Source organism: Malus sylvestris, chromosome 15, assembly GCF_916048215.2.
Source record: "Malus sylvestris chromosome 15, drMalSylv7.2, whole genome shotgun sequence".
NCBI classification, from domain to species: domain Eukaryota; kingdom Viridiplantae; phylum Streptophyta; class Magnoliopsida; order Rosales; family Rosaceae; genus Malus; species Malus sylvestris.
The window spans coordinates 1467531-1494153 of record NC_062274.1 but is presented as its reverse complement, the minus strand read 5'-3'; the positions used below and the strand labels follow the sequence as shown (position 1 = coordinate 1494153).

The 26623-nt window shown below is 37.9% G+C and overlaps 5 protein-coding genes across 5 annotated transcripts; 2 read left to right on the top strand and 3 right to left on the bottom strand.

Moving 5' to 3' along the window:
• Positions 1-1623: 1623 nt before the first annotated feature.
• On the bottom strand, positions 1624-4829 carry LOC126603338 (ornithine transcarbamylase, chloroplastic-like). The gene is made up of 5 exons (XM_050270147.1): positions 4514-4829; positions 3148-3482; positions 2813-2944; positions 2449-2724; positions 1624-1956 (listed from the first exon to the last, which is right to left on the bottom strand). The coding sequence occupies exons 1-5, from the start codon at positions 4731-4733 to the stop codon at positions 1774-1776; spliced, it is 1146 nt and encodes a 381-aa protein (XP_050126104.1). The 5' UTR covers positions 4734-4829; the 3' UTR covers positions 1624-1773.
• Positions 4830-6601: 1772 nt separating this feature from the next.
• LOC126604732 (bifunctional dihydroflavonol 4-reductase/flavanone 4-reductase) lies at positions 6602-9219 on the bottom strand. Its single transcript, XM_050272033.1, has 6 exons — positions 9005-9219; positions 8717-8886; positions 7776-7970; positions 7344-7503; positions 7044-7236; positions 6602-6937 (listed from the first exon to the last, which is right to left on the bottom strand). Exons 1-6 carry the CDS (start codon positions 9120-9122, stop codon positions 6727-6729), a joined length of 1047 nt encoding a protein of 348 aa, XP_050127990.1. The 5' UTR covers positions 9123-9219; the 3' UTR covers positions 6602-6726.
• A 4799-nt stretch (positions 9220-14018) lies between these two features.
• On the top strand, positions 14019-17266 carry LOC126603413 (mannan endo-1,4-beta-mannosidase 7-like). The gene is made up of 5 exons (XM_050270244.1): positions 14019-14527; positions 15002-15196; positions 15753-15875; positions 16267-16463; positions 16576-17266. Exons 1-5 carry the CDS (start codon positions 14210-14212, stop codon positions 17030-17032), a joined length of 1290 nt encoding a protein of 429 aa, XP_050126201.1. The 5' UTR covers positions 14019-14209; the 3' UTR covers positions 17033-17266.
• On the bottom strand, positions 17239-20994 carry LOC126603412 (glucose-1-phosphate adenylyltransferase large subunit, chloroplastic/amyloplastic-like). Its single transcript, XM_050270243.1, has 14 exons — positions 20302-20994; positions 20059-20181; positions 19714-19887; positions 19485-19577; positions 19322-19405; positions 19178-19233; positions 18939-19032; positions 18639-18824; positions 18421-18501; positions 18229-18315; positions 18049-18153; positions 17784-17890; positions 17635-17695; positions 17239-17538 (listed from the first exon to the last, which is right to left on the bottom strand). Exons 1-14 carry the CDS (start codon positions 20485-20487, stop codon positions 17437-17439), a joined length of 1539 nt encoding a protein of 512 aa, XP_050126200.1. The 5' UTR covers positions 20488-20994; the 3' UTR covers positions 17239-17436.
• A 3942-nt stretch (positions 20995-24936) lies between these two features.
• LOC126605647 (50S ribosomal protein L31, chloroplastic-like) lies at positions 24937-25641 on the top strand. The gene is made up of 2 exons (XM_050273056.1): positions 24937-25090; positions 25174-25641. Exons 1-2 carry the CDS (start codon positions 25022-25024, stop codon positions 25522-25524), a joined length of 420 nt encoding a protein of 139 aa, XP_050129013.1. The 5' UTR covers positions 24937-25021; the 3' UTR covers positions 25525-25641.
• The last annotated feature ends 982 nt before the right edge of the window (positions 25642-26623 follow it).

The window sequence follows — 26623 nt, the reverse complement described above, 5'->3', positions numbered from 1 at the left end:
CGTCCTCGTTTTGGTTCGTCCTTTTATCGTTTTTCGTTGTGTAACTAGCGAAAGTGCCCCCGCACGATGCTGCGGGTTTTAGAACCATATAAAACATGTAAAAAGTTATAAAAATATATACATCCAACTCCTAACCGAAATATGCACGCAACATTAAGAAAGTTTGAAATTAATATTATTTGTATTCTTGTCAATCTTCTCATAGTAAACCTTCATTCTGAACACATAAATTATTAGGAAGCACAACCCAAGAATGTTCAGTGGATTTAAGTTTATTTGTATTCTTGTCAATCTTCACGTAGCAAACCTTTAGGACAAAATCAGCTCTAATTATATAAGTTAGAGTTTCTATGTGAGTTAGGAATATGCTGGTGTGTAGAAGATGAAGGCAAACGACAATCCAATTAACATCAAAACAAAGGAAATTAATATTTAAAAAGTGGAACCAACAGATGAGTAAAAACTTTTGAATTTGCAATGTTATGGCAGGTGAGTGAAAACTTGTGCAGCAACTCTACATGGTTGGAGGGTAGTGAAAACTTGATCTAAAATGCTGCTAAGGATGAGGACTCTTCCAAGAGAGAGATGGACTTTTAGAGAGAGGGAGTGGGCATTTGAGAAAGAGAAGAGAAACCAGAGTGCATCGAGAAGGAAGAGAGAAAACGAAGAAAAAATAAATAAAAATATTCAGCAAGGACACAACCGGGATTATCGTAAAAGTGTGAGGGTAAAATTGGAACAACATTGTGCTTATGAACAGTATTTCAGTTATTTTTGGGTTTTAGTATATATTAAATTAAATTTTCTTTTTGTGATCCTCATACGAAGGGGGAAACACGTTAAGACCTAAGGAGTTGTGATGAGAGCAGTGTTTAAAATCATCGTATTGGTAGAAATATCGATATGTAAATTTGTAAAAATATCTACTGATATATCGAATATCGATATCAGTTGTTTTTAATTGAAATAATGGAAATTTAGAATGAATATTAGGAATTGCCGAACATTGGTTTAGACAAAATTTAAAAGTTTCTTCGATATTTAATAGATGTATCTGAAATATCGATTATACCTGTTAATTTTAGCCTAAACTTAAGAGTTTCTCCCATATGAGATGAAATTTAGACTTCACCCCTCATTTTCATATATTTCTCTAATTTTTTGGATATTCCATAAAAATATCGACCATATCGAAGAAATTTTAAATGTTGGATGAGAGAGTTACAAGGATATTATGAAGAAATTTAAAAAATATCAACCATATCTTTCTCTAATTTTTTGGATATTCCATAAAAATATCGACCATATTATGACGGTTACACCTAAAATTTGGCTGAACCAAATGGTTGGGCAAATTCTTGGGTGTTACCAAGGTATTATAAATGCAACCACCCTAATTAGAAAATGGCATCCCTAGTTTCCCCGTTACTTTTTTTTTAATTTTTAATAAACGATATTATTTACAGGAAGAGAGGGGTGGTCTTAACCTCATAATGAGTTAACAATAATATGGTTCAAATTCACATTTAACAAGAATTGAACCTAAGACCCCTCACTTACAGGTAAAAAAGAATACCGCATACCGTAGTACTAACAGGCAGTTTCTCCAAATACTTTAACTAGTTTTGACTCGAAAACTTCATGCATTAAGTTTGCATTTGAACCGGCTCCATAGATGATAACAAGCAAACAACATAACGAGTACAAATCTGAAAGCACAAAATTCTTCACCTATTTTAGGCTAAAAAGTCTCTTAAGTTGAAACGTATGTGACTAAACTCCGAGCAGATGAAGCATGACAGCATTCTGTGCATGCATCCGATTCTCAGCTTGTGGAAAGACGATAGAATTTGGAGCCTCGACCACCCCGTCAGTCACTTCCACCCCTCTTTCCGCTGGCAAACAATGCATGAAATAGGCTTTCGGGCCTGCTATCTTCATGAGATTTTCATCAACCTGTAGTAACAGCGCAAAATACAAGTCAAATAGATAATCAACATCGGCCACCCGATTGGACAAAGATAATAAACACCACCTATTCCATATTTTCCGCCAAATAAGGAGTAAAATGACGTCACCTAAAAAACAATGAAAAATCGAGATCTCATGACAGGTGCCAAACTCAGGCCAAAGCACTGCATGTGCTACTGCTCAAATGAATAAACTCTTTACATAGCGAGCTCACTAGCACATAACTCGTAACGAAGTTTTTGTACACATCAACTAAAAGTTTCATCTAAACACATTAGAATTATCCAACTTCATTCTAACCACATTAGAATCTCTGTTATTCAACCTCGTTTTACTACTTCAAATGTATCGACTCCCTTATGCGGATTCATGCATGTAGTTGAAATAATGCCAAATTCATACAAGGGTTTACTGTGTTGAAATCGCATGCTTTTAATACAATGTCATTGAAAAGTTTTAGACAAATATAGCATGTACCTGAAATCCTTGGAAAATTTTACGGCGAGAATCAGCCTCCTCCTTTTGCCCCATGCTAGCCCACACATCTGAGTACACAACATCGGCTCCTTTGACTGCTTCCTTTGGATCATTTGTAATCTCAATCTTGCTGATACCTGCCTGCTGTGCCTTCTCAACTGTTTTCTTATCTGGTTCAAAACCTTTTGGACAGGCACAAACGAAGTGGAAAGGAATAACAGCAGCCATCAACAACCAAGAGTGGACAACGTTGTTTCCATCTCCAACATAGACAACCTGAAATTTGCGGAGAATTTAGTCACAAACTATGTTCTGAATCTAGCAGAATAAAAACTGTATTTAGCAAGCAAAACAATGGACCGACCTTAGTTCCTTCTATCCGACCAATGTGTTCGATGATGGTGAGGACATCAGCCATAATTTGACAGGGATGGTTGTAGTCTGTCAAGCCATTGACAACAGGTACAGTTGCATATTTAGCCAAATCAAGGATATCCTGCAATAAAACAGGTGGAAAAAAAAAAGAGGCTTTTCTAAGTACATTGCTCAAGGGGAAAAATGCACAAGTTTCCATGATAAAACTCTTAACACATGGACATAACTGCTGCCATAACAATACTCTAACCAGCCCAAAACCGAATTTAATTACACAAGCTTATCACCTTTAGTAAATTACAAACTAAGAACTCACCAGCATACCTGATGAGCAAAGACACGTGCCATAATAATGTCATTATAGCGAGACAGAACACGTGCGACATCCCGCGTTTCCTCCCGCTTACCCATTTGGATGTCATTAGGACCCAAGTATATGGCATGACCACCTAGCAAGAAAAACCCAGTCTCAAATGAAACACGTGTTCTCATGGAAGGCTTTGCAAAGATCATAGCCATTGTCTTCCCCTTAAATGGTTGAAATGACCTGTCTCCTGATTTGAGAAGTGCCTTGACCTCTGCAGCTCGATCTAACATCTTCAGAATGGTGGCTTTGTCAAAATCACTTATGTGCACGAAATCCTTCAGTTCTGATTTTGCTGGAAAAAGAAGAAACATTAAAAGGGACAAGTCAGAAGATAAATGATTTCACCAGCCATAAGATATTGTGGCAACAATTCACCAAAATCATAAACTCTTCTCAAAATTCACCACCGTCGTCTAAGACGAAAGAATTATCCAGTTATAGTTAGGTTCTTTTTAAAGCTCCGAGATTTGAAAAATCAGTTTTCGAGAAAACCATATACAGCGAATACACTGAGACGTTTGCCTCTTTGATTAATACAATTCAACATTAGCAAAGCTCTAATCATCAACACGGTTCTAATTGCCCGATATCTAATTTTCAATCAAAAACCCTAATTTCCACAACAGCCAAATCTTCCAAACCGAAATGATATTCACTCACCAACACGCTCACATGCCTGCATTATTCAAGAACATCGCCATTTCATTACCTCCAAGAATTTCAGAAACCCTAGAATCTACTCAAGCACTTCACCATTGCAATTTGGAATTACACAAAAACAAATTCAACACACTGCCTAAACCCCGAATCCAAACGTATTAAGCGAAATAACAGAAATTAACTTCCAGCTAAGCTAGTAAACAATCAGATTAGGGGGTGTATTCAATTAGGATTTTGAGGGATTTTAATTCTTTTAATGAATCTAGAGGTATTCAATCAGGAATTTAAGTGATTCTTTGAAATTCAATGCGTATTCAATCAAGATTTTAAGATAGTTTATCAAAATCCTTAGAAATTCGGGTGTATTCAATGAGAATTTTAAAGAAGTTTATAACATTCCAGGTATATTCAATTAGAATTTGATTTTAAAAAATTTGAGAAAGTTGAGGAATTAGAGGGAATTTGAGAGATTTCGTAGTGTATTTTGAGTATCCACAAATCTCATATCCTCCAAGAGATTTCGAGGGAATTAAATCAAAATTTTACATGAAATCTCTACAAATCAATTAAACTCCATAAAAATCCACAGATTTATAAAACCATTAAAATATCTCAAATTCTCAATTGAATACACCCTCCTAGGAATCAGAGGCGAGCAGTGACCTGTTACGTTGGCGACGGACGAAGGCGAAGAAGTGACGGAGGAGGTCTGGCACGAGATTCGTCGGAGTCTCGCCGGAGAAGGCAGGGAAATGCCGCTGACCACGGCGGCGGAGCATCGAGGCGATCGGCGGAGACTCTGGCCGGAGAAAGAGGAAAGTGAAGAGGAGAGAGAGGGTTTGTCTGATAGGAACGCGAGGTGAGAAGAAATCGCCGCCGCCATTAAGTTTAGTGGGAACAGTCGAGCTCAGCTAAGCGTATGTGTGGGTTTTCAGTGCTCAGGGGTTTTTCGTACAATCCGAACGGCGGAGGCCCGAAACAATCACGGGTTTTTATAGCAGGGGATTGTTATCCTACGTGTCAATTAGTGGAAGGTTTATAGCAAATTACAATTTGCCCCATAATTTGGTCTCGTATTTTAAAAATTGACCTCAACCAAACCAAGTCACCTTTTTTTTTGGGTATACTGGGAAATCTATTCCAGGGCAAAGGTGCCCGAACGAACAAAAAGAGCCTACAACGAAGCAAGCACAAAGCTAAGAAAGCAATAAACTGAACAATGCAGGGGGTACGCTAACGTGGATCCTGCAACAATGCTAAAGCGTCGCCCCCTACATTGTCGATACAAAAACTTAATGAGGACAAGGTAAACCATCATTGTTCATAACATGCACCAATAATGATGGGGTCAAATGACCCAAATAACATCGCACATCTTCGGATTACTTGCCGACGCTAGAGAATCCGCCACCATATTGGCTAATCTTAGAATTCAATACTAGCGACAGTCCTGGAAGGACTTCCCCAAGTCTTTGACTTTCACCAAGATAGAGAAGGCCTTCCAACTGCCATTTTCTAATGAGTCTGATCTTGGTGTGCCATTTGTCTCATGGTGTGCTGTGTAGGTTGACTTGTTCACACATATGTGTACGATGAATAAACAGTAGAAGCCTTCCTTATGAGAAAATTTTTAGTTGTGACGGTACTTGTATATGTATCACAGCAAATGCTGTTGGTTGAAGGTACCTGTGTCTAGTGGAAATTAAATTTCTAGAGCTTTTAATTATTGATCCGCAGGTACTTGCGTCCGTTTTTCCCACGTTTATTGCCGGAGTCGTTGGGGAATTTATTCCCCTACTTTTTGGTGGGTCTTGCAGGTCTACAGCTCTCCATTACGTCGCTTTCCACACTGGGGTAGCTACCAGAGTTATACCCCAAGGATCTGGCTTACTCGATTCAGATTTGAGAATTATTTCTGATGGGTAGGGATTTATGGTGGGTGGTAGGAAGAAATTCAACCTGGTGGAGGTATTGTTTGGTATGCATAAGGGACGGGATGGGATAGGACATGACGGTACGGAACGGAGATGGAGCAAAGATGCTCTCGGATGGAAACAAGGAAGAAGAAGAAGGAGACAGAGAGGTTATAATTTTATGTTCCACTGATGTGGAACGAGTCGTTCCAGGAGGTGAGGTGGAACAAAAATTCACCCAAAACTCGTCCCGTGGAACAGCACGTTCCACCCGTTTTAGGCGCACCAAACGTAGGACGGAACGCTTCGTCTCACTTCATTCCATCCCGTTCCACGTACCAAACGGTACCTAAAGTAGGGGTTGGGCCCTTGGGGGGAGTTATGAGACCTGTATACACAGGGCCGGGTCAAATCCATCTGATATGAGGGTTTGAAAGAGGATTGATTGCATGTAGGACATATTTAGCTACGAAGGAAGATGGGAATCCACGTGTTCAGATGGATGAGTTGAGGACTCGACGTTTGGAATCCTCAAATTTTGTCAAATCATTTTGGATCATTATTTATTAAATTGATAGTATTTTTATCATTTGATCCTTATTTGACTGATATTTTTAGAGACTAATTGAAATGATTGATAGTAAACAAATTTAGAGATCACTTTTATCGAATTCAAATATCACGAACCTAAATGATGAATTATGACAATCTCAAATATCGTGTGCCTAAAAACCTTTTTTTAATAATAATTTGAGTCACACACTTTCTTATATTAATAGTTAATTGGAGTAACTTATTTTTGCATACACATAGCCACATTAACATTAACTCTCATACATAAATCGAAACAGCATTTTATTTGAAGCTTTTTAACCAAATAGATCAAATCCAAGCTGGTAAATGTAAAACAATAGAGAGGTAAGCCTCGACATAAAATGCAAACATTAATCACTCATCAATATTTTAACCAACTTTGACATCAACGAGGTTGCTCTCCTCAGCAGCCTCAGTTTTCTCTGCCGGAATCGGAATCGGAATCAAGCCCTTTGCCCGGCACGCATCGACAGCCCCCACAAACATGTCCTCCAAGCTGTACTTGAACTCAAACCCTATCTCCCTCAATTTCTTTGAAGAAAAATGAACAGGTTCTAAGTTGTCGTCGATGCCCTTGAACCTGCGTTGCATTAGAGTTTAGTTAGCTAACAATTATGATGTGTAACAGTGAATTGATTAGTTAATCAATTCATCTGAAGGGTTAGGCGGGCTTAATTAATAATTACTTTGTGGGTATATTGTATTCGGGGTATTTTTCTCTGAGCATTTTTACAAGTTCGTGAATTGTAGCATCATGTGACGAACAAATGTAACGGCCTTCGGCTTTCGGATGCTCGTAAAGATAAATGTGAGAAAGGCAGAGGTCGTCCAAGTGAACATACTGGCCCTGCTTGATGATGCCATAATGTGATTCATTTCCTGCAACAATTAAGCAATTTGATGTTAATTACCCGATATGAATAATATAATTAACAACAAAATTACACAATAGTTATTTATTTTATTCGAGCGATATTCTAACTTACTTAAGATCGGCGAAAGTCCAGTGATGAGGCTTGGTGGCATGGATGGCATGAGAAATGGCCCAATCACAAGAGTTGGGATAATGGTGACGAAATCAATGTTGTTTTCTTTGGCGTATTTCCATGCAGCTTGCTCAGCTAGAGTCTTGGAGACGAAGTACATCTGAACAATTAGTAGATTAAACGTAGAATCAGTATTGTGTGTGATCGTTTTTTTAAAGGAAAACTAATAAAAAAAAGTTTGAAAACTTTGAGTTTTAAAGATAAGGACAAAATAAAAGGTAAAATAAATAGTACTAGGATTGACTTTTTAAAATTTTAATGTATAAATGTGATTTTTCGTTAAAATGAATAGTACCGAAAATTTTTCGTTAACTATTTTTTTTTTAAAGCGCTAATAACAAGTTTTTTAATAATTTGATTACGTCGACTTACCCAACCAGTCATCTTGACGGAGCGGCAAAATTCAACGTCACTCCAGTTGGACTCGTCGTAGACCGGCTTTTGGTGCTCCTCCACATTCACAGTTCCTGCTGAGGATGTGAACACAAGCTTTCGAACTGTTTTTGCTTTCTGGCATGCCTTCAGGATGTCCAACAGTCCATTGATTGTGGGCTTGATCACTTCATTCTGTCAAACCATACGCAATTTAGTTTTTTTTTTTTTTTAAATTTTATTCTTGTTTTAACGATAACTTTTCAATTAATTTATCTTTTAATACAAGTGACATTGTGCGACGTAGAATTAAAAAATTGTAGAATAAACATTCTACATAAGTAACACAGTTTGTAAAATATACATATTAAAACAAAAAAGTCTAGTGCTTCTAATATTTAATTTTCAATTATTTGCTCTAAAATGACCTCATACTTATTTAAAACAATTTTTTATTTTTTAAAATGACCTATCACATTTTATAATTTGTACGATGTGCTCTTGCAAGGAAAACTACCAACCATTTGGGTCCCATTACTATGTCGTTTCGTGTTAATAAGCATGAAATAACAAATTATGTCCATTAACTTAGACGCGAGCATAACCACACTAATTAGAGTGGATTTGCTCCTCTTATATACCCTAATTTAAATCTTCCTAATTGCATTTGTTCAAAATCTTCCTTACTGCAATTTTAAAAGTGTTTGACCACTAACTTGTTTTGTCTAAGCCAAAATAAAATTTCCAAAAGGGACTTGGTCTGCTGCCTGATTGAATTTATTTTCTAATGCTCTAAGCCTAATACCAGCTCCCAGCTACCATGGGCAATCTAACACCGCCATCGGCACCACCACCAGTATCACCGATTTATAATTGCAACTGTGACGAGGACAACGCTTATTCGAATACGACAATAGTTTAGAACATGTATCGTTTTTTACCTCGGGGTCCTTGGATTCAAAGTCCATAGGTGTAGCAACATGGAACACTCCGCTGCAGCCTTGTATGGCTTCATCAAAGCTTCCCTCATCCGCCAAGTCCGCCTTCCACAGCGTCAGGTGCGTCTCCGCCTTCGGCAAGTCCAACAGATGCTTCACCTTCTTCTGATTCGCTGTAATCCATTCATAATTAACCACAAAGCATTAACTCCAAATTATATAATTCGAATACTTATGAAAACCGAAAAGTTAACAGAAATATAAAAAAAACATGGGGAGGGAGGGACGTACTGGGGTCACGCACGGTGGCGCGGACGGTGTACCCGTGCTCTAGGAGTCTCATGACGAGCCAAGAGCCGATGAAACCGGACGCCCCGGTGACACAAACGGATTCGGACTCGGATCCCATATCTTGTGTGTATGTGCTTACCGAAGTATATCTCTTGAAAAATCGATGGAAAATAGGTACTTGGAATGGTTGCTCCCTGAAGGACTGGGGAAGCTTATAAAATATTTATAGTGGGGGACTGGTGGAGGGCTGCGGCCCCAGCTAACACTGGTGGCCTAACCTGCTCACGCCTGCTTTCTCTGTTTATCTCAGCTTCCGGGGCATCACGTGCTTTCCTAACGGTCGACGCACGTGCGTGGTAGTTGATTTCCTAGTTCTTGACTTCATTCGTTACCTGCTCAACTTTCTAGTTCGTGAAAACAAATTCACCCCAAAAAACAAAAGTCGTCGAACATAAAATGACACCCAAAGTCCCCCGGCATTTTGTAAATAACGCCCAAAGTCACCGGCACTTTAAAAGTAACGCCCGAAGTCCCCGGCATTTTTCAAGTCATGCAATCAAGAGTGATACTTTTGTCTAACGACAATGGGCTCGAAAACCTAATCGTTCAAGTTCAACACTAACTTAACTAAGTTAAAAATAGGAGATTTTCTACTTTATCTTAAATCAAAGTTTGATATATTTTAACTGGTCTTTTCAGCATTATGCTAATAGTATTTGTGTCATTTATAAAGTCACGCCAAGCAACGAACATCAACTATTGTGCGTGTGGCATTAGAATTCTTGAGTGTTTTTGTCAGCAATTATCCTATTGGGTGGTACCTAACCAATTCAACACAGGTACAGTCGATGGTCCCCCACCACTTCAATCAAAGTCAAAGCCCTTCATTTTCCTTCAACAACCAGTTTGGCATGCCGATTCCCGAGCAGAGAAATAGTAATGGTTATAGATAATAATAATTGTGCGCGGCGAAGATAATAGCAATAAATATATAATCATAATTTATCCAGAAATATTAATGAGATTCTCTTAAATGTGGGACTTTCTTTATGAACTCTCTCTATCATTTCACAGTTTAACGTCAATTTATGTGACAACATTATAAAATATTGTGTCAGAAACATGATGTGGCTGAGAGTCAATGAAGAGTCCCCATTTTGAGAGAGTACTTTAGCATTTCTCTAATTTAAAATACATATTTACAGCCACTTAGTACTACGGTTCAGTGATATTCCTCTTCACTTATAAGTGAGAGGTCTTATGTTCAATTCTCGCCAAAAGCGAATTCGAATCACATTATTGCTAACACATTATAAGATTAAGCCCACCCCTTTTCCCTTATTGTAAATAATATCGTTTGTTCAATTTTTTTTATTTTTTTATTTTTACAAACCATAAGAATATCTATATTAAATTGAACTAGAGGCACACTAAGTTTTTTTTTTTTAGTACATCGATATTTTTACACTAAGGAAAGAGGGAGTTCGGCTAAGTCACATAATGGACAACCTAATTTGGTGTCATATTCGTCATTCCCGAGATTAAAACCTAAAACTTCTTACTTCAAGTAAAGAAAAATATCATCAAACTATAATACTGAGTGGTTCGTGGCATTCTGATTGAACTCTAAAGATTAAGGCCTATCCACCAGTAGAACTGGTTTATCTAGGGAGTTTTAGTGAAAATTTTGTTGCCTAAGGGCCCATGGCGATGGACTTGGTTATTGGGCTGGACTATGTTCTCAATGAAAATATGAAACAAAACTCATACAAAATCAATCGAAGTATTATGGGCTGGCCGATCCATATAAGTAAACAGAACAGAACCATGTCCATGGGCCCAAAACTTGTATATAGAGAGGTATGCCTACGTCTTTGTCCTTGCTCTTCAGTGCTCACACACAAGATAGGCTTCTCAAATTCCAAAAATCGTAGAGCGCATATTGCTGAATTAAACGGTTGAGTGTTTCGTTTGATAATTCAAAGAAATTTAATGACCAAATGTGAACTCGAGAATCAACACGAGTATATTTTTTTAGGAAGTTTTAACGAAACACTCTCGTTACTGTTCACTTTTAACTAAAAATCACATTTTTACCTTTCCCTGATACTATTCATTACATCTTTATTTGTCATTTTTCATTAAAACTAAATTTTTTTTTAATTTTTCGTTAATTTTTATTATTTTTTAATATCACCGTCACAGTGATGCCATTACAAACGAACAACTGAATTTGAGTTTCAGAATCAACATACATAATCCAACAATCACAAATGGGTCCTACAAAATCTTCAGAAATAATTCATCCCACAAAAACCTACTAAAATGACTTGAGCTCCACCGATTATCCTCTTCTTACCAATTGATCTATTAAACACAAAATTCCAGATACAAAAATAATCGTCTTTAACTATTTCCGCTCTATTTAATAAAAATATATAAATAAATAAATTGTATTTTTTTACGTGGCTACAAAAAAAAGAAAAAAAATGCAAAAAGAAAGAGTATTTCTTAGGTTCACATGCAGTGCAAACAAAATATATGGCAGAAAAATATAAGAAAAGGGCAGGTTTTCACATGTATATCACAACTTCTAAGCTCTATGTTCCAACCGTGTTGTGACTTTTGTGAGTACCTATGCAATTTACTAATAAAACAAAAGAATATATATATTTTCAAGATCGTTTGGTTTACTGCATGCATTACTTGTAGCATATATGTAACGTTAATTTGTCGGTTGAGAGCGACTTGATTTCTACAAGTTTTGTATTTTTTCTCTGTATAACTCGGTGCATGTATGTTTTACGGACTGTTTGGTATTGCTGTGTTTTGAAAAAAAAAACGGTTTCTGTTATGCTGTGACAATAATCTCATTTTTGCTGCTTCACATTTTCAGTTTTTTTTTACCCAAAACTGTGAAAATAAACTGTTTTTAAGTATTTACCAAACACCTTTTTGAGTTGAATTTTTTTTGATACCCACTTTTTATAAAATCATCTCAGCATCAAACCAGTTCTGCATCTTGTGACTAAGCGAAATCTGTTTTTGACGCCATTGCATAAAAAAAACACGAGAGAACGGAGAAAGAACGAAGTGGCAAACACGAAAGATCGAGTAAGATCCCGTCGAAAGGAAAAGCAACGGACCAAATTTTCAATTTTTCTTCTCCCTTTTTGCTTTATTCTTTGCTTTGCATTTGCTCATACCTGCATTCCCAATCAAAATATGCTTTTTGAATCTATGTTTTGTCTCTATTTACAAAGCAGACATAAAGTTTAGCTAATTCCTAACACAATGCACCGTTATTTACACTCAAATCCGAATTTTTTTTTCCGCTACAAAAATATCTAAAATCTTATGTGATTTGCTCCGAATGAGAAGCTTCCTCGTATCGTATCGGACCCTCATCGTTTGACTGGAGGTTGAATTTCCAAAATTAAAAATCATTTCTGTCACCAATGAGGAGACACACGTGTCAGAACCTCATACAATTGACGGAGCAGGAAAGCACTTCATAGTCCTCCGTCAACAACGGTTATAGCGACGAAACGCCGCCGTGATGTCCGCTAAGTGATTTTCGAGCTTTACTGTTTTTTGGTACTGATATTTTCGCTTTTGCTTTTGGCAGGGCACCTTTAATTTTTCCATTTTTTTGTTTCCTTCATCATCACCATGATGTACGCATGAAAGGCATGGATTGTCTGCCCTTCCCCATTCTATATCATTCTATCTTCTCCTATTTCTGTTATCACGATTATATAAAGTCAACATTTTATATTTTCATTATTTTTTGTCTTATTATTTTTATAAAAAAAAATCAATATAAAATGTTGACGTGGCCTAACCGTGACCACATAAATAGAATGGGATAGGAAGTGTATGGGATGGGGAGGACATACAATCCAGGTCCAAAAATGTAACCAAACATTAATTATAAACAAGAATTATTAGGTGTTTTAACCGTTTAAAGTATTGAAGAAATTTTCGATAACCATTACTTGAAATCAAGGTTTTAAAAGACGTTAGACGCTAGTAGGGTTGCAGGCTGGGGCGTAGCACCTAGGCGGATTAAGCGTATTTAAGTAAATCTATTATATTTCGTTTAAATAAATGTCTGTTTATAATTAAAAAATATATAATTTCATCATAAATTATAATATAGAATAACATATATAATGAAGCATTGGAACATAATGAAAACATGGGGACAAACATATAATGTGCGTTCATTTAAGTATGCAACAAGCCTTTTGCAATTTATTGAAGAAAAAAAATGTAAAATGAAAGTTGTCTATTTTATGTCTAAGTGAGTCAAGACCTAAGCGGGTGCCTATACTGTTTTGGGCGGGTTAGGTGGGTGCCTAGGTGTTCTAGGCAGGCGCCTCAATATGTCTAAGCACCATTTCTTAATCTTCAAACGCCTAGGCATTAATCGAGGCGGTGGCCACCCATCTAGTGCCTAGGGCGGCGCTATGCGGAAATTTTTAGAACAGAGCTTGAAACTTAACCTATTAGTTTTGAGATTATCGATTTCTTTTGGTATAACGATATTCGAAAAGTCGAACTCCAGACTTTAAATGTAAAACTGAATGTCCTTAACTAATTGAACTATAAATATCTTGCAAGACTATTGATTTGAAACATAAATGATCTTTTGCCAGACGTGCGCCAAGAAGATTTTCCTCGACAAACTAATTTAAGCGGTCAATCCAATTTGATGAGAAAAAATTCGCACAAGAGTGCATAGGCATCACATGATTACTTTCCGACATTGCAATACAAACTCTATTCGTGAAAAAGTGGTTCAATCTATACCCACATGTGTTGTTGTGTTTCTTTCAGGCAAAGGGACAAGTGAAAGTGAGTGCCTCTCCATTTTTTCAAGGGTCACATTGTCACTTTTTATTCATTACAAATTCACACCCCATAGTACTATTTCAGCTAAATAATCATCAACCGTGGACATACCTTTATTTCATCCTGGAAAAACATTTAATGCATTTTTTTGTACTAACTCGGCCCCTTAATTTCAGTCGAAAAATACAGGCAGTGCTAAATTACTAATAAACCCAAACGGGAAACGAAGTCACTACACTACTATAAACCGCCAACAAAATTATCATAAATTCCTAAAAAGTTCCTTCCTTCCACACTGTATTTATTACAGAGAGCGAAACAGAGGAGGAGGAAAAACAAAGAAGAAAGATGAAGCATTTGGGTGTGATTTTCTTTGGGGCTCTGTTGTTCATCTTCCTGAACCATGGAGTTATAGCGGAAGATGGGTTTGTGAAGACCAGAGGAGTGCAGCTTGTTTTGAACGGAGTTCCGTACTACGGAAACGGATTCAATGCGTACTGGTTGATGTACATGGCGACTGACCCTTCTGAGAGGGAGAAAGTTTCGTCTGCCTTTCAAGAGGCTACGAAAAATGGGCTCACGATTGCAAGGACCTGGGCTTTCGCCGATGGCGGATACAGAGCTCTGCAGACCTCTCCGGGCTCCTACGATGAGAGAACTTTTCAGGTAAGCGCTTTTGATACAAGTGCTTTTATTAAAAAGCACGTCACTCCAAAGTGCTATCGGAAGCACTCCGAAGATAATCCATAAACAGTTTAATTTTTCTTCAGCCAAACATTTTCAGAAGCGTTTTTAGTTTTTAATTATCTGAAAGCGATTTTAATCAGTCTAAGAGATTTGTCTGGGACTACTTTCTCTGGGAAACACTTTTGCTCATATGTGTCACGCTGAATGTTTTAATAAAAATTGAAGCGCTACTTGAAACTACACTAGAAAGTCGAAGTACTTTCTGAAGAAATAGTTGACAAGTGCTTCTCCAAATAGCGCTTCTAATGATCCATAAGCATTTTTTACCATTTTTTACAAACACAGTCAGAAGCGTTTTTTTATTGTCAGAAACGATTTTAGTTCTTTCAAAAGTAATTTATGGTTATAGTTTTGGTCCGAATTTCTTTTGCTGTGTTGTTTCGGGGTTGGAAGGGGTTGGATTTTGTGATAGCTGAGGCGAAGAAGAATGGGATCAAAGTAATGCTGAGTCTGGTTAACAACTATGACGACTTTGGAGGCAAGAAACAGTACGTGGAATGGGCAAGAAGCCAAGGCCAGTCTCTATCTTCTGAAGATGATTTCTTTACCAACTCTGTTGTTAAGGGATTTTACAAAAATCATATCAAGGTGAATCAATTTGCTTAATTTGGTTTTATTTTTGGGTATTTTATATGTAAGTGCTTTTGAAAAAAGCAGTGGTTGGGTTGACTATAAATGCAAGTTAAAGATAAGATCATCAATTTATTGGTATTAGTTGGTTTGTTTTCATCTTCTCTAGTGTCGTTACCTTGATAGTGAGTAACATTTCATATTAACAATTTTACCACTTTGGCTAAGAGTAGAAAATAGTTTTCCGCATACATGAGTTCGGCCAAGTTGGTCAATACAGTGCGTCCGTTCTCTCCCTTTAGTCTCTCCCTTTTGTCTCTAAGGAGAGGGAGAGAGTTTAAACTTGAGACACAATGAGTAGAAAAAAATAATTAGTTTATCAGGGCAATCCACCACTTGTGTGGCGGCCCTTCTTGTTAGATTACACTAGTTTAGAATAAGTCGTCTTTGTCACAAAGATAAAAATTTTCAAAAAGTGTGTAGTTTGTAGTTGGTTGAAATTAGGTCATAAGTCACGTTTGTTGAAATAGTAATATATTGATATGGAGGTTTTGGGATTTTTGTGTAAATATAGACTGTTCTTACGAGGATTAACACTTTGACTGGAGTTGCTTACAAAGATGAACCAACCATAATGGCTTGGGAGCTGATGAATGAGCCAAGATGCACTTCAGATCCATCTGGAAAAACCATTCAGGTATATCAAACCATCTCTTTCTTTCAATTTGTTTCTGTCTTTCTTAAGATTATGTTCCGAAGCGACGGACACTGTAGACCCGACGTTCTGTATTCGACTCCTCCTTTCCCAAGTATCGGAAAAGATTATCTCTTCAAATCTTACGTAGCTCAGTTTGTCAAGAACATGTCGCACATGTTATTTTTAAATATTGTTGTCTAAGAACTAATATCATGGTAGACCCCACGTTCATTTATTGAGCTAGTCTCTAGAGTAAAGTGGGGCCAGCCATTGATGAGGCCAAGTTTTTGGCTAAATTGACGGCGAGCGGAGGATTGCGTAAGGAGAAATGAGAGTGAAAAGCACTAGTGTAGCTTGGGGGAAATGCTTGACCTTTGCGTTTGTTTGACAGGCTTGGATAACGGAGATGGCGTCTTACTTGAAATCCATGGATGGAAATCACTTGCTAGAAGTTGGCCTTGAAGGGTTTTATGGACCATCAAATCCGAAAACGAATCCGAACTACTATCAAATCGGAACTGATTTCTTGGCGAATAATCAGATCCCTGGCATTGATTTTGCCACTGTACACTCATATCCTGATCAATGGTAAGGATCATAACACAAGTTTCTCCGAAAACTGAACATTTGAATCCCGCAATTAGTATAGTTTAAAGTAGAATATCGCTTGAAAAGCTGAGTTATATTGAATGATGTGCAGGTTAAATGGGTCAAGTTATGAAGATCAGGTCTCTTTCTTGAACAGTTGGGTCAATGATCACATCCATGATGCACAAAACATCCTTAAGAAGCCAGTCCTCTTTGCTGAGTTTGGAAGGTCTTTGAAAGAGTCAGGTTATACCATAAACCAGCGTGACCGGATTTTCACTACAGTTTACTCGGGCATCTACTCTTCGGCTAGGGGTGGAGGTCCTGCTGTTGGCGGATTGTTCTGGCAACTTCTGGCTCAAGGAATGGACTCTTTCCAAGACGGGTACGGGGTAGTGTTGAGTGAAAGCTCCTCGACAGTTGGTTTGATCGCTGAGGAATCTCAGAAGCTTATTAAGATTCGGAAGATGTATGCCAGGCTTAGAAACATCGAGAAGTGGAAGCGAGCCAGGGAAATTCGAAGGGATCAGTTCTGGTCCGGGAATAAGGTGAATGGTACAGGAAACTGAGAAAAGGGTTTACACAGGAAACTGAGAAAAGGGTTTATGTTTTAAATCTGTCTGAGTTTCCCTCTTAGAGATGAGGTTTGTTCATCCAAGAGAGCAGGATGATAGTAAGAGTTTATTTCTTAATCTGTTTCGATATATCCCAAATATATTTCTCTAAGTTTGATTTATTAATCTGTATCGATAACCAATGACTGCAATGTAGTTCGTTAGAGATAAATGAAAGAGCTTTATTGATCTTATTGAGTAACTAGAATGTTTAGTTACATACATCAAAGAAACTCGTTAATTTACAGAAGCAAGCATTTCCAGCTGCAACATCAAGTTAAAGCCACATACAAAGTTCATCAAGGTACCATTCACTGTGGCTCGATCTGAACAAGTACCTTGCAGTCCAATCAATAGATTTAGATGACAGTTCCATCTTTAATCGTCGCGTTCTTCAATACGACAGTGATTCCCGACCTTATGTAAAATCCTTCGTCTGCCCTCTCTGCTTCTTGGACTCCCTGAGAAGTCAAAGCAATTTCATCAACGTTGAAATCAGAAAGAATGCAATGATGATCAGATCTTTTCGATTCCTTACAAGTTTCAAAAGTACTTACATCGCCATTTGTGATCACCACATTTCTTCCTATCTTGGCGTTCTTGTCGATTATGCAATTCCTTCAAGAGATATGGCATGAAAGATCAGCATAAAGAGCAAGAATTCTATTCAGAACTAAACAGAAATCTGTAACTAAGAGTATTTCACCAGATTTTGGTATTCTCTCCCACACCAACTGGAACCTTTCCTTGAGCTAGCAGAGATGCAATCTCGGATTCAGTTTGGTAGTAGTCTGCACCCATCATCATAGTATCCTGAAAATCGATTTAAAATAACCAGATGTGATCAGAGCTCGTAACACCAGCATGCTTATGTTTTCAAGTGCATTCTAAATGCCGCTTGAAATATTTCATGATTGACACATTGGAATCTGGTAGCCTGTTGTTACCAATGCGTAGAAAGGGTAGCTCACCTTAAGTTCGACTCCGGACTCTAGACGTGAGCGCACACCCACAATGGAGTGTTGAACGCTACATTCTCGCAAGAAGCAACCATGAGAAATAATTGCATCCATAATCTGCAAAATTCATTTGGCCACGAGATCAGAAAAATACAGCCAATGTCACATGGTAATTTAAGCTTGCAATCATACCCTGCATTTTTCAACTTTTGTAGGTGGCAAGAATCTAGGAGAGGTGTAGAAAGGTGTCTTTGGATCATTGAATTCAAACTTCGGAGGCTGCACGAAAGAAAGTATGTAATCAGTAACCGTTACCACATATGCACGTAGGGAAAAGAAAATCTAATCGAAAAGTAGGAACGATTCAGTGCAAGTATTACCAACCTGTTCTGTGAGGGCCAAGTTTGCATCGAAGAAAGACTTTACAGTTCCAATATCCTCCCAGTAGTCATTGAATAGATATGCCTGATCATGTAAGGGCATTCCGTAACTCAGTGACTCAATTACCAAATCCAAACCAAACTTTGGGGAATTGCTTATATATTTATATTCGAAGATGAACTATAAGAAAAAAATAACTATTATCGAAAGAGCTATCTCACCTGGACGTTGTGCTCCTTCACAGCTGATGGAATAATCTCGGAGCCAAAATCATTGCAAGAAGGATAGCTCCACCTTAATAGCTTAAGTAGGACATCAGTTCTGAACACATAAACACCCATCGATGCAATATAAGGAGATTTCATAGCCTCCAGATCAGAAAGCCCCAGAACAGTGGTGTCAACTTGCTGCAGTGTGTAAACAAGACATAGACAAAAAATGAAAATAGGGGAAGGCACAAAAATACAGTAAAAAAGGGAAGAAAGCACAAAAATACAATCAAAATACGCAGTTTTAACTACCATTGCTTCTAGGTCAGGGCCTTTTGGTTTTTCAGCAAATTGGATTATACGCCCTGACTGGTCTATTTTCATGAGTCCGTAATCTGATGCCCGGCTGCAAGACAAATAAGATCCACGACAAACACAAGCACCTGTCAGTCATATTTCCAAGGTGGAACAAAAGAAGCAGAGTTTATTTTGAACATATGTCAATCTGCAAGGGACGCTTGAAACATTAGTATTAGGAAACGAAGATGTACCTTTCATCCATGGGTATACATGAAACTGTAATGTCGGCATTTGTATCAATATGTTTCTGTAAGAATTACGACCATTGATGAGACGGATTTGTGGATTTTAAAAGGTTAATAGATTAAAATTTTCCACGAGCATCAAATAAGCACCTGTATAAAGTCCAGATAGTCCATCCTATAAAGATGATCGCCGGATAATATCAGTATATGCTCCACATTTTTGTTCTTTGCATCCTGCATAGATCATCCAAAAGCAACTTCAGTCTATTTCCACCTAATATTCGAGAAATACTTGTAAATCAAAGGCACCCACCTCAAAGACCCATATAAATTGCCTGACAGCATCAGCAGTTCCTTGGAACCATCTCTTTCCAGCTTCTCCCGGTGTTTGCGTGGCAGCCAAAACCTATTGCGATTCATTGAGTATTATCATCATTAATTGCAACAATCAAACAATGTAAGTCAACATACAAATTGTAAACTGCGGAATGACAGCATCAAATATATCTATGCAGCCTTCGCGTATTGCAAAATTATCTTACCTCCACAAATCCATCTCCGAAATTCATACCATCCCCGAAATTGTAAGTACGAGCAAGGTGACGATTGAGGGAAAACGAGTTATATTGCGTTAATATGAATATCTTTTGAATGCCACTGTTAATGCAATTGCTCATTGGGATATCAATCAGCCTGTAACACCCTCCAATCGGAACCTGCAAATCACATAACGTTGCAAAATTCAACTCCAAATTCTATGCAGTACCATTCAATAACAACAATTCCTACTCGATGCACAAAATTTCCATCGTTTTGTTTCTTTTCCAAGAAACCACTTTTCGATATGATGAACTGAAACGAATGACAAACAAATACTGATCTCTTACCGCCGGCTTGGCTCTCTTGCTGGTGAGAGGAAAGAGGCGAGTTCCGGCACCTCCACCCAAAATTATAGAAGCCACATTTTTGGGGTCAGCTTTTGGAGTCTCAAACAGTGGTGCCTGAAACGTCTGAAATCAAAAGCACAAATGCCAAAAGTGATTACTCAAAAAACCCAAAACATCAAAATCCCACAGATTTCGGTTTCGAAAACAAGAACAACAATTGCACACACAGGATCAGAGACTCACCACATTCTCATTGTCGACGTCTGTAAGAATGGAGTAAGCCACACCAGCAGGCTTAAGCTTCCTACCTCTGGTTTCAAATTTAGAGCTTTTCAGAAACTGGGCACTCAAATCTCTGCTCTTTGAACCCAACCTCACACCCTCCCCCAAGAACCCATTGGTCCTCAATGTCGCACAGCAGGAATCCATAGCACAGAAACGAAAAAGCTCACAACTTTCCAGAGATTCTAGTATTGTATGACCCCAAGGGTTTTTAACGCAACAGGAAAGAAAAGCACTTTTCAGATAAGCCCCACAAACATGCACAGGATCAAAAACGGAAAAGCACCAAGAAGATCAGAGGCAAAATTAGGAATTCCCGGATCGGGAAACTCGTAAATTAGAAAGAATGAGAAAACCCCAGATGCCAAACATATGAAAACTTGAATGTAACCCTGGTCTAACGAAGGCGTGACCAAATGAGAGGTGATAAACAATGGCAAGTGGAAGAGAGTGAATGCCGGTGGCTGATGAAGGTACGTGATTTTGGTGAGTGAATGCGTGAGGGTCGTCACGGAAAAATTAAATTAAATCAAGGGATTAAATTAATGGATTTTTAGAAGTGTGGACTAGTTGGCAACTGGAAATGGTGAGTGAGAGATGCAAGTGTGATCGAGGGCGTAGGATTTCCATCTCTGTCGGCTTTTTGAAACAGTCCTCGTATCATTTGTTTATTTATGTTACATTTTGGGTTTTTTTTTTTAAGAAAACTAATGAAAATGATTTGAAAACTTTGAGTTTTAATGATAAGGACAAAATAAAGGGTAAAGTGAATAGTATCATGATTGACTTTTTAGTGTAAAAATATGATTTTTCGTTAAAGTGAACAGTACCGGGTGTTTTTCGTTAAAGTTCCCTTTCTTTTTCCCAACAAAGAAAATATCTCCTTAATTATGCAAGTCATACAAAGCCTACATCACTTATAGAAAAGTTTTTTCGTATGCCCGACAATTCGGTAAAACAAGTATCATAATATAATTAGTTTGAAATTTATTTTTAAGTTTTTAACTAATTGTATTATAACATTTGATATATCGAATCATGTTCTTAGCACATTAAAAAAATTTCCTTTCCATAAATGATGAAGTGGCCTTTGTTAATTGGTTCGATTTATTTTGTTTCTTTTTACAAAACAATACTTTCCAAAAAAATTGTTTAAAAAATAAAAAAATAAAAAAGGGTTTAAAATCGAATTTGGAACTCAAGTACCGAAGACAGACACACTTCACACGCAACTGAGTTTGATTTTTCATTGTATTAACGTGGTCACGTAGGACTGATGCTAACAGGAAGCTACCATGTATGGCATTGTCATCGTCTTCTACAACTTCTCAACGGTGAGTCTGCGCATTTGTATGTTGCAGTTAATGGAATCTCCGATAAGAAAACTAATGAAAATAATTTGAAAATTTTGAATGTTAACGATAATGATAAAATTAAGGATAAAATGAATAGTATCATTATTGACTTTTTAGTATAAAAATGTAGTTTTCGTTAATATTTTTTTTTTATTCAAAAATATTCTAATGTTTAAGGAATATTATTATATTTGTTAGTAGAGAGACAGGGACCGTCCATTGTAGGTGTCGTGTAAAGGGTAGAAAGCGACGCAAAACGTGGGAGAAATGGAAGAGATTTTTTAATGTGATCGGAATATGAGATGGTATATTACAATACAAAATGTGGAATATGTGTGTTAAAAAATTAATAACTTAAAAAAATATAATTTTCTACCATTTATATAAAAACACTTAGGCCTAATCGGATAAATGGTCCCCGTGGTCATAAGGTATTCGGATGATAGCCCCTGTGGTAAAAAAATTCAGATTTAAACCCCTGTGGTCTAAGTCTGTTAGGATTTATGCCCTTCTGTTAAATAATGTTGACGTGGCTGCCACATATATGTCACGTGGCTGCCAAATGTCTGCCACCTGGCAATAATAATAATTTTTTTTTAAACCTGAATTTTTACAAAAAAAAACCCAGAAGCTCCCCCCGCCCTCCGCCCGTCCCCCCCCCCCCGCCGGACTTCTTCTTCTTCTTCTTCTTCCCGCCGGAGCCCTCTCCCCGCGCGACCCTCCTCCCTTTCCTTCTTCCTTCTTCTTCTTCTTCTTCTTCTTCTTCTTCTTCTTCTTCTTCTTCTTCTTCCCCCCGCCGGAGACCAGCTCCCCTCCTCGCCAGAGCCCTCTCCTCGCCAGAGCCCTCTCCCCGCGCGACCCTCCTCCCTCTCCCTTTTCCTTCTTCTTCTTCTTCTTCTTCTTGCAGATCTGGTTTTTTTTTTTTTTGTAAAAATTCAGGTTTTTTTTAAAAAAAAATAAAAATTATTTTTTTTTGCTAAGTGGCAGACATTTGGCAGCCACGTGGCATATATGTGGCAGCCACATCAACATTATTTAACAGAAGGGCATAAATCCTAACAGATTTAGACCACAGGGGTTTAAATCCGAATTTTTTTACCACATGGGCTATCATCCGAATACCTTATGACCACGGGGACCATTTATCCGATTAGGCCAAACACTTAATGTATTATTCGTGTTCCAATCAGAATGAAAAATTTCTCGAGAAATGGACGGCTGATATTTGTGAGATAGGGAACCAACTGAGCAGTGGCACCCACCACATCCATGTGCTTGTCATTTACAACAGTATCTCCATTTTTGTCTCCTACCTCCTCCCCACCCGATATGATAAAGTGAAAGGGAACGTAAGCAGCACATGGGGTTTGTAATTGGTTGCAGAAATTTCGACTTCTGGGAACTCATCCGCCCAATTGCTTGGGTTGTTTTCAATCAAAATTTAATTGCAAAGACGGAAACACATGTCATTTAACTTAGTAACGTTAATAGAGTGTATTCAATTAGGATTTTAAAGAATTTTAATTTTTTTAATGAATCTAAAAGTATTTAATCAGAATTTTAAGTGATTTTCTGCAAATGAAAGTGTATTCAATTATAGTTTTAAGATAGTTTATTAAAATTCTTAGGAATCTGGATGTATTCAATTAATAATTTAAAGAAGTTTATAACATTTAAAGTGTATTCAATTAGAAATTGATTTTAAAGAATTTGATAAAGTTGATGAATTAGAGGGAATTGAAGAGATTTTGTAGTGTATTTTAAGCATCTACAATTCTCACATTTTCCTATGAGATTTCTAGAGAATTAAATCAAAATTTTATATGAAATCTCTAAAAATCAATTAAACTTCATAAAAATTCATGAATTTATAAATCCATTAAAACTCTCAAATTATCAATTGAATACATCCCCTAAAATTTGCATAAACTCTTAAACTTTCAGAGAATTCACGTGTTTCCTTTTTATTTTAACAAACGATAATGGAACATATTTACAAGGTGTTTTACAATGCCCGTGCAGTGAGCAATGCCCCCCAACAAAAATATTCCAGAGCTCGTTACAAAGTACACATTCTCGTCATTCATATAATTCGGCAACTAAAATCCATCGTCACACAACAATAATTGAGCAGGCACTTGGAACTTGTACATTTTACATACAAGGTAGATACAAATAGAACAATACAGAATTTGCATGGGAAATGAAAGGGGACACCCGGCACAACCTCATTGCCCGATCAAATCACTCTTTCAAGCTTATCATAATTTTGTGAATTGTGATTCATTCACATGGTGGCACGTGATGTCATTCCCATTAATTTGTCCAGTAGACTAAGAAGAGGTAGGTCATGACTAATGGCTACGAATCCAAATCCTTGCCGGATCTTCTTTATGAGGAGTTTGGAGATCGTGTTTATATATCGTACATCTTACAATAAGAAATTATTTTAAATATATTTATTTAAAATTAAATACAAACAGTACCTGATAAAAACTGATCATATGATTTACAATTAACAAACACAATTCTTGAATTCTTATGATCTTCACCAAAAAGATTCGGAGAGGATGTCTTTGCTTTGGAATGGATACTAGTACATTATTATCTGTAGCTTTGTGAACCGTACACGTAGCAGCTGAGCTTAGTCGTACGTCGTTGTTGTCGGGGTACCGTCGCTTTTGAAGTTGGCCGGATTGCGATCGTTTGAGGGGAATTTTGTGGGCCACGAGTCACTGCATGCTCTGCATCATGTCGATTTGTTAGTCTTTGATTTGTTCCATCTACCCCACCACACTGTACACGTGTATTCGGTACGTGCGGTGCGTAGGCCGTAAAAGGTTGAAATAAGGCGTTGTTTTAAGATACGTATCAGATTATGATTTTCCGATAAGATATAATTGTTATTTTACTTTCAAAACTAAACGGTGTCCTTCAAGCTTTAGTAGTGAAAAATTAATTAGTAACCAAATTTATTCAACACAAACGAGTCATGAATGAAAATTAACGAATTTATATGTGAACGTAAATTCTTCATTTCGAACGTCAGGATCACGTGGCTGTCCGGCCGAGACTCGTGCACTCATTTGTGGTGACCTGCTGGGCTTCAAGGGTTTACACTCGGTGGGCCGATGAGCCAAATTTGTCAACTTGGTCTTGGATCAAAGATGGCTAAATCCAGTTGACTTTATAGCCCAAATCAAAGCCCATAGGTCCTTACTGTTTATTCACCAGAAAGTAGGGGCATTTCAGTAAATTCGCTTCAGATAACCGCACAAACCTCATCTTCTTCATCATCCGCTCCGTCGTTTCCCAGACACACAGAAATGGCGCTCAATCTAACCACCTCGTTCCTCCGAGGAACACCCTGCTCCCCTCTCCTCCCGCCCAAGAAGGTAAATTACCCAAATACCCTCGCATACATCTTTCCCTCTATCACCGATTGAATTTGTTAATTGATTATTTCGGTCTTTTCCAGGTCTGCGGCGGTGGTGGGTCGTCGGCGGGGAATTGCCGCTCTGTGGTGACGTGCAGGAAGAAGGACGTACACCCGCAGTTTTATGAGGACGCGAAGGTGTACTGCAAGGGGGAGCTGGTGATGACGACGGGTGGGACCCAGAAGGAGTACGTGGTGGACGTGTGGTCGGGCAACCACCCATTCTATCTCGGAAACCGGTCGGGCATGCTTGTCGACGACGACCAGGTCGAGAAGTTCAGGAAGAAGTACGGCGAGCTGAGTCAGATCATGGAGATCCCTGTCCTCAAGGGAGAGATTATTCTGCCCTCCCGCCGCAAAGCCGCCGCCGGCAAAGGCGGCAAGAAGAAGTAGAACAATGGTTTTCTTATTCCATGTAAGATTTTAGGTAAAGCAAAAAAATAGCTTGGAAGCATGTGATTTATGAAAAATGAGTAGAATTCAATGCATATTATGTGTTTATTATGTTAATATCTGTCTTTTTTTGCTAATTTAATTTACATTTTTACATTGTGGAGCTGTGTAATGTTGAGAAAATTAGTCATCAAATTGTGCGTTAAGCCAGTTGGTCGGGGCAGTGTGCCCGCAGCCTTGCACTCCGAGTTTGAACTGCACTTCGTAGTTTAAAGTTTCACGTTGTTAGGGAAAAAATTGAAGCCAAACGAATGCCAGTTCCCCTGTGCGGTGACTTTAGGTGATAGGAAACGAGCAAGTGTGCTCCGGTGCAGTTAACTGCACAGTTTTGTGATGCAAATATGTTGTCGATGTTCTTCATACTGCTGATACTTCGAACTTGCATTTGTTGACATGCGATCCATATGTATACGTTTCTTGATTTTTTTTGTCTAATACTTGACTGCAGTTTTTGAGAAGTGAACTTGCATTTGCAATTATAGTTATACTGTGGATCCCACATGTCATAGTAAGCTCGAGGTTGAAGATACTGCTGCCTGCTGCTGTTTGTTGATCATGAATCAACATCTGAAGTAGCAGAAGCAAGCAACTCCTGGGAATTGAGTGTGACAAGCTCTGTGCAAAGCACCTTCCCAGTTTGTGCATTGACGGTTGCAGTTTCCTCTGTTTGCGCAAAACCCTGACCATGTTTTGGTACGCCTTTGGCAGATTCTTTCTTCCAGCATTGTCACCTCTACATCTCACAGGTCACAAACAAAATTTTATCATACATAGAATTTGAGCACAAATCGTATAACACACGCACTCACACAAACAAGCACAAGCTTAACGAAAGAAATGAATAACTATATACATGTGAATTTGGAATTGGATGCATACGGCATACCGGTGGATGCGAGAAGGATAAGAAGGAAGATGAAGACGATGAGAGGAATCGATAAACGACTGACTAGCTTACCCATTTTTGACTATCTTGTTCTGGAAGTGAAAGATGTGGTTTGAATTGCAGGTACTCTGATTTGGTGTTATTTATATTCTG

Bases quoted from the DNA above. Each gene is read 5' to 3' on its own strand.
- LOC126603413 (XM_050270244.1), top strand. From the start codon at position 14,210: ATGAAGCATTTGGGTGTGATTTTCTTTGGGGCTCTGTTGTTCATCTTC. The intron at 15,197-15,752 runs GTGAATCAATTT...GTGTAAATATAG, and splicing joins TTTACAAAAATCATATCAAG to ACTGTTCTTACGAGGATTAA. The intron at 16,464-16,575 runs GTAAGGATCATA...AATGATGTGCAG, and splicing joins CACTCATATCCTGATCAATG to GTTAAATGGGTCAAGTTATG.
- LOC126605647 (XM_050273056.1), top strand. From the start codon at position 25,022: ATGGCGCTCAATCTAACCACCTCGTTCCTCCGAGGAACACCCTGCTCC. The intron at 25,091-25,173 runs GTAAATTACCCA...GGTCTTTTCCAG, and splicing joins CTCTCCTCCCGCCCAAGAAG to GTCTGCGGCGGTGGTGGGTC.
- LOC126603338 (XM_050270147.1), bottom strand. From the start codon at position 4,733: ATGGCGGCGGCGATTTCTTCTCACCTCGCGTTCCTATCAGACAAACCC. The intron at 2,945-3,147 runs GTATGCTGGTGA...GTTTTATTGCAG, and splicing joins CACGTGTCTTTGCTCATCAG to GATATCCTTGATTTGGCTAA. The intron at 2,725-2,812 runs GTCGGTCCATTG...CGCAAATTTCAG, and splicing joins GTCGGATAGAAGGAACTAAG to GTTGTCTATGTTGGAGATGG.
- LOC126603412 (XM_050270243.1), bottom strand. From the start codon at position 20,487: ATGGATTCCTGCTGTGCGACATTGAGGACCAATGGGTTCTTGGGGGAG. The intron at 17,696-17,783 runs GTGAAATACTCT...TATCTCTTGAAG, and splicing joins GGAGAGAATACCAAAATCTG to GAATTGCATAATCGACAAGA. The intron at 17,539-17,634 runs GTAAGTACTTTT...TTGACTTCTCAG, and splicing joins TGGTGATCACAAATGGCGAT to GGAGTCCAAGAAGCAGAGAG.
- LOC126604732 (XM_050272033.1), bottom strand. From the start codon at position 9,122: ATGGGATCCGAGTCCGAATCCGTTTGTGTCACCGGGGCGTCCGGTTTC. The intron at 8,887-9,004 runs GTACGTCCCTCC...AATGGATTACAG, and splicing joins CGCCACCGTGCGTGACCCCA to CGAATCAGAAGAAGGTGAAG. The intron at 7,971-8,716 runs GTAAAAAACGAT...ATGGTTTGACAG, and splicing joins TTGAATCCAAGGACCCCGAG to AATGAAGTGATCAAGCCCAC.